Source organism: Polyodon spathula, chromosome 2 (assembly GCF_017654505.1).
Source record: "Polyodon spathula isolate WHYD16114869_AA chromosome 2, ASM1765450v1, whole genome shotgun sequence".
NCBI classification, from domain to species: domain Eukaryota; kingdom Metazoa; phylum Chordata; class Actinopteri; order Acipenseriformes; family Polyodontidae; genus Polyodon; species Polyodon spathula.
This window is the reverse complement of record NC_054535.1, coordinates 85,531,285-85,537,942: the sequence shown is the minus strand read 5'-3', so window position 1 is coordinate 85,537,942 and position 6,658 is coordinate 85,531,285. Positions and strand designations below refer to the sequence as shown.

General features: G+C 37.9%; 1 protein-coding gene across 4 annotated transcripts in view; it reads right to left on the bottom strand.

Moving 5' to 3' along the window:
• Positions 1–2,826: 2,826 nt before the first annotated feature.
• The window catches only part of LOC121302702 (semaphorin-6A-like), a 57,336-nt gene continuing 53,504 nt past the window's right edge, over positions 2,827–6,658 (bottom strand). For all 4 annotated transcript variants that reach the window (XM_041232795.1, XM_041232802.1, XM_041232811.1 and 1 more), the window contains one exon: positions 2,827–6,587. In XM_041232795.1, coding sequence (XP_041088729.1) covers positions 5,419–6,587 — 1,169 coding nt within the window. In that variant the 3' untranslated portion in view covers positions 2,827–5,418. The remainder of the gene's footprint in view (positions 6,588–6,658) is intronic.

The following is a 6,658-nucleotide window of genomic DNA, read 5'->3' as shown; positions in this document are numbered from 1 at the left end:
TATTGTGTTCAGTTCTGGTCACCTCGCTATAAAAAAGATATTGCTGCTCTAGAAAGAGTGCAAAGAAGAGCGACCAGAATTATTCCGGGCTTAAAAGGCATGTCATGTGCAGACAGGCTAAAATAATTGAATCTGTTCAGTCTTGAACAAAGAAGACTACGTGGCGACCTAATTCAAGCATTCAAAATTCTAAAAGGTATTGACAGTGTCAACCCAAGGGACTTTTTCAGCCTGAAAAAAGAAACAAGGACCAGGGGTCACAAATGGAGATTAGACAAAGGGGCATTCAGAACAGAAAATAGGAGGCACTTTTTTTACACAGAGAATTGTGAGGGTCTGGAATCAACTCCCCAGTAATGTTGTTGAAGCTGACACCCTGGGATCCTTCAAGAAGCTGCTTGATGAGATTCTGGGATCAATAAGCTACTAACAACCAAACGAGCAAGATGGGCCGAATGGCCTCCTCTTGTTTGTAAACTTTCTTATGTTCTTATGTTCTTATGTCAGGTCCAATTTATTTTCACATGTGCTGTTTATTTTGCACGCGCAGTTTAGTTTATTTTTTTTCAGAGTAAAACAGGTTTAAAAGGCATTGAATTGCAAAAGGACACTCAGTACTGTATCTCCAGTCAAGCCCCACCCCTTATTCACAGTATTTTTCACATATCTCTTTATAGACGTGCATACTGATTATGGTCCTGGTCCGACATAGGACCGCAAAGGGTTAAGGAGGGGGAAATCCTTTGTTTGGGGTTGGTGTTTGTAGTTGTGTTGTGAATGTCCAGCCTGACCTCAGAATGGTTTTGTTTAACCTTTTTATTTTGGCCCTTGTGCCTGTTTGTGTTTAAATAAATGTGTACTTCAACTGCAGCTTCCAAGCCTCTGAGCCTCATTCCAGACGCTATCCTGTCACAATGATGTTGGGCCTAATTAAAGGATGGTCTATAATATGTGAATTTTGCCTACAAAGGACAGACCAAAAATTAATTATTTACTATGGAAGTTGTTTTCACCTTGGAACTGCCATAATTATATTGGCATAACTGAACTTGTCTATTGCAACATTGGTGCTGATGTATCAAATCCTATGTAGACCCACTTGTGCATTTTTCTCATTTTAAATCAAATTCTTTATTGCTATCTTTAAACAATATCATCTATTTAATATTTATCACATCTCGTAATGCTATATCATGTAATAATGTAATATAAGAAATATATAGCTTCATACGCCTGGCAATTATATTAAAGGTCAAACAACTTCCATAGTAAATGAGGTATACTCAGTAAACCATTTCTGTTATAGAATAGCTATTTTTCCAGCATTTCTTGTGATCATGGCATATTTACTGTTATTTAATTTGAAATAGAAAAGTAGTACACTGTCTTGGGCGTGAAGTAGTATTCATGTGCAATGCCTTTTTAATTGTGCTTCACATAAATTAAATTCACAATGGATTTCAAGAGATATTAATATTTCCTATTATTAATACCTGTATTAGAAACATATAGCTGGAATAAACATATTGTACAGTAGTATGGCAACTGACATTGTATTGATAAACCAGTTTCCTGTGATCAAACATGGAACATAATTAAAGGGACTGTTTTCAAAATAAGTATATACACCACTATATTACAGATCTTCTCAAGCTCATATTTATTTATTTATTAGGACTTATTTATTCAGGATCATCTATTCAGGAACACTATGCCTGCAAATGTCACAGTAAATTTCATCAGACTGGGCTTATCTATTAATATATGCGTTTTGAGTCTGAAGAAAATTGGATTAAGGATAGACTTTAATTAAAATGTATTGTGTAGAATAACCTAAGGGCATCCAACATGTTTAAAAGGGATTTGTGTGAATTTAATTTGATAGTTTTCTTTAACTTTAAGCTTCAAGGTTCAAGGTGACAATCACACAGTTTCATTATAGAACAGTTCTATGTAAATCCCTAGTAGGCATTTACCACAGGAAAAGGAACAGGAGAGTATGAAGTCACAAAGCGATATGTATCTATGTGACATGTAAAACAAATAGACAATTTTAGAATTTATTTCTGACCTGGGAGGCAATGTATCCTATTTTGTAATTCCCAGTCCCTTGGATAAAATAAAAGTTGAACTGACAACAACACTTCCCAAATGTTAAGTGTATTTACAGTCCCTTTCAGTCAAGCATGAAGTGAAGTGAAAAGACAATCTGCTTCATTGATCGGTGTTTGCATTCAGACAAAATTGTGTTCCAAAGTATGCGTATGCTCTTGTGTAAATGATATGGCCTTGGTTAGCATTCATTTAACTACTCACTAAGTCTCCCTGGAAGATTTGAAGGACTAGTCTTCTTCTGCATTGTCATTTCATTTAACTTGTTATCACAGACTTACTGGCTGTAATGTAACCTTCCTTAAGTCTGACTCACCCTTTAAAGAGACATACAGGTTCCAGTCTGATCGTTATCATGTTGTTGATATTTTAGGAAGCTTTATCAGGATTGTACCCATATTTACTGGCTTTACAGTATGTTTACCTGAAGCAAGACAACAACTAAAAGAAGATTGAGATCTCTCCTATTGTCTGACTTGCAAACCTTGTACACTGAGTTCTTCTTTGGTATTGTGAGCATATCAACTAAGCTCAAGGAGGAAAACTAGGTGGATTCATTCACAGTTGTAATAAGAATGTGAAGAATGCGTTTTACAGATTTTATTTATTTTTTCTGTATCTGCTTGTTTATCGTCTTTATGCAGACGTCGCATTTTTTAAACCTTTGATTTGCAGTGCTGGTTGACAAAACTCAATGAGAACATCAAGTAGAACAGTTTTTTTATTTTATTACATTTTGCAATTATTAAAGATAATTTCTTTACAACATACATTTAGCTGTGAATCAGATGTTAGGGATGTGGAGATGGGGAGAACTTTGTGACATCACAATATTTTACAAGGTTACAATAAAAAAAAAAAAAATCAGTCTGACTTGGTTGCAATCAGCGATGTATATCAAGGGTGAGAGCAAAGGCACACTTACACACAGCTTGTATATATGCCATCAGGATTGTTTTTGTATCTGTGCTTATCCATTGAGAATAGGACACATGATTGAATTTTCCCTGAGTGCCAAAATGAGAATTTCTGTACCAAATATCCAGGACAAAATCATCCAATACTGATCAAAACCGCTATTTAACATTTAGAGTTAAGTGCAATTCAGTAAAAGTACAGCAATTGCCCATTTTAAAACAAACTAGGAAAATACCCTGCTATTAATTTTCTTCACATAGGTTTGTTTCATTATTATTAAAATGGTAGATATTAATAAGCGGTGACAGAAACGCAATATGGGGAGTGGAGGAGTGGAGGGAGGTCATGCATGCACCCTTGTTACACACATTGGTCCAGTCAGCCTAAATTTCTCCATCTAGTTTCTAAACACTACCTGACTTGCAATCTTTCTGTCCATTTGGGGGAAAAACTACAAATGAAGCAATTTTAGGTACAAAAATAATAATAAAAAAAGAGAGATACAGATCAATAGTTAAAAAAACAACTAACTTCTACAGTATGTTGACACCAATATTTAATAGATTAAAAACACACTAATCTGCACGGATTTAAAAAAAAAGAACAAAGAAAAATAAAGGGAAACAAAAATAATTCAGAAATCACTCCAAAAGGTTTCTGAAATCCTGGGTGTCCTTATTGGTGCAGCTTTTCTTTAATGCAGGATCCAGCCTGCTTCTACTGCCTATTCATGGTTTTAAATCAGAATTTACATTATACATGCTGTGAAGCCTTTCGTCTACATCATAGCCAATCAGATAGTGTTTTATATTGCAGTGCTTCCACCAGACACAAAGGGACTATAGCAAGAAAGCACATCTCTCACTCTGTATCGACTAGTGGAAACAAAAACACTAGGTCTTTGTGATTAAAAAAAAAACTAAATTACAGAAAATGCCACCCACAGCACTGTGTCTACACTGCCAGCACAAAATAGGGATTTGTTCAAGCGCATAATTGGCACAATTAAAAATGAACCACAATGAGGGGTGTGGTGCTACCCTCCAATATGTCTAGAGACCAGATTTACAACAATAACATCTACATTCTTTTTTTATTTGCTTTAAATCAGACTGAAAAAAAAAAATTAAAAGTAAAAAATAATTGAAAAAAGGAAGTCTATTAAAACAGCTAAAGAACTATACACAACTCAGGGTGTAAGGCACAAATGTACATGTGGAAGAAAAAAACAGGCTATTCACAGATGTATTCCAACTAAACCTGTGTGATAAGACTATAACTTATGTATTTCAATAGCTGGCATATAATTTAGTTCACACCTTTATTCCCTCCTTGTGATTTTTTATTTTATTATTTTTTCCATTCGTTTTTTTGCATTTTTACATGCAAAGGTGAAATGAGGGCACGTCACAAGCCAATGCCTTTGGAAAAAGTATCAACTACTGACAAAAAACATGTTACTTGATATTGACAGCAATGGTGTGATAAATGTGCAGTTCAGGAGTTCCTTTTGTAGTTCCTTAAGATACGACCTTGGAGTTTCTGCTTGCCTTAGATCCCAGATCCAGTCAGCAGCCACGTGGCACAATTAAATAAATATTTCCCCTTTTCAGAAAATGCATGTAGAAAGTTCCAAAGTTCAAGGACCCGGCTCCACATTGTTAGTGGACCCAACTGCTAAAAAATAAACGTTAACTGGCTCCAGTTAATTGACTTTAAATAACTTCACACTTCATGTACTGTCTCAAGAGATATTCATAGCCTCATAAGTAAATCAGTTTTTTTTTTTTAAAGCACTTAAATAATAAATACAAGGAACGATTAGTGTTAACTGTCTTGTTATTCAGTAAATCAGAACAGTAGTAGAATGACAAGCCAAAGCACTTTGACCAAAGCAGTACTTATTTGCAATCACCAATTCACATAACACAGAGAGGCATTTCACAAATATCTGCACATAGTAAACTCTAGCCATTGTGAAAGTCTGAGTCAGCTTTGTCAATTAACATTTACTACTCACAACTCCCTGGGTTGAAAGGGAGCTGTGCAGTACAAGAACGGTTCACACATTCAATGTAACATTGTGCTTTTGGCCTGTTGGTTGAAATTTCCAGTGGGATTACAGTTCTTTATAGCCACCCCTAAACCTTAAGATGCTGACTGTGCTGTTTTCTTTTTTTTTGTATTGATTCTGTACTTATTGTTGTTGTTGCACCATTTGAGTTCACAAGCTTAATAAGCAAATATTCCACTTTTCCCAGGGAGTGAGAGCAAATATCCTGAGCCCAACAAAAGCCTTTTGTAAAAAAACAAAACGTGTGCATTTGCCGGACACTGACTGAGACAGTAAAGTCACTGGAATTGTGTTCCCTCTCTCCCACACTGTGATTATGTACATGCATCGTTAGGGTTGATGTTTGCTGAAAGGGGTGATAATGAGGGTTTAGGTGGTACATCAGGCTTTAAGGAAGGTGTGCGTTTCACCCCCGACCTCGGCAGAGAACTGTATGAGCTCATGCTGGGCTGTCTGGATACAGTCACGGCCTGCATCTGTGACGACACAGCATTCATATGTATGGAGTCCACTCTCTGTGGAGCAGGGGGTGGGTTTTCTACCCTGTTAAAACTATGGTTTCTTGAAAGATGTGAAGAATTTGAAGAGTTAGTATTGTGTCTTTTCAGAGTGGAAGTTTGATGGTTTTTCTGTTCAGAGTTAGCAGGGTAGCCCCTCTTGTATTCATGACCATACACTGAAGAATGCACTTCTAACCGCTTGCCCATCTGAGGTACAGAAGTGAGAGGTCCTAGCGATGCCTCTCTTTGGGGAACTCTTGGAGGCATGGTATTATTTTCCACTAAATTCAGGTTTTTACTGCTCAGGTGTTCCTTGATAGCTTTGTATTCCAGTGTGGCATTCTGGTCTTCCAAGGACATCTGTGTCATCTCAACCCGGTGTGGCTGGTCCACGTAATCGTGCTGATAGGTTTGCTGGGTGATAGGGAGGACCACCACGCTGGGAATGTGGCCAGGAGATGCACGCAGAGGGACATCAGTTGGGATCACTGGGGAAGCCATGGAGGCCAGGTCTTTTGCACATGCATTTATCAGGTTCTGGTTCCTCTCCCACTCCCGGCTGCCTCGACTGGGTTTTCTCTTCTGTTGTAAGGTAGGTGTGGACTCAGGAGTGGGCAGAGCGGTGAGGTCCAGATGATGCTGGTCGGCTTTGATCAACAATTTGGCATTGCCACTGGGAGTACACATCTTGCCATTATGCATCAGCGGGGTTAGGATGGCTTCTGGTTTAGGGTCCATAGACTGGGTCTCGAAAATCCCAGTAAGCTTGGTCACACTATTCATGGAGCCCCTCTGTAAATGGACAGAGTCTTTGTCCTTCCGACGTACCATATCCACATCCCTTCTCCGGTGATCACACACACAGTAGACAATTATCCCAGAGAAGATGGCTCCCGTCACAAAAGCAAGGATGACTGCTACTGCTAACAGGGTGACAGGAACAAGTTGGTCATGGCTCTTCTGGTAGCTCTCCCGGATCACTCCTGCAACAAATGCGACACTTGGTTAATAAATATGGATTTACGGCAAGTTTTGGTTTTGGTAACAGTGAGGC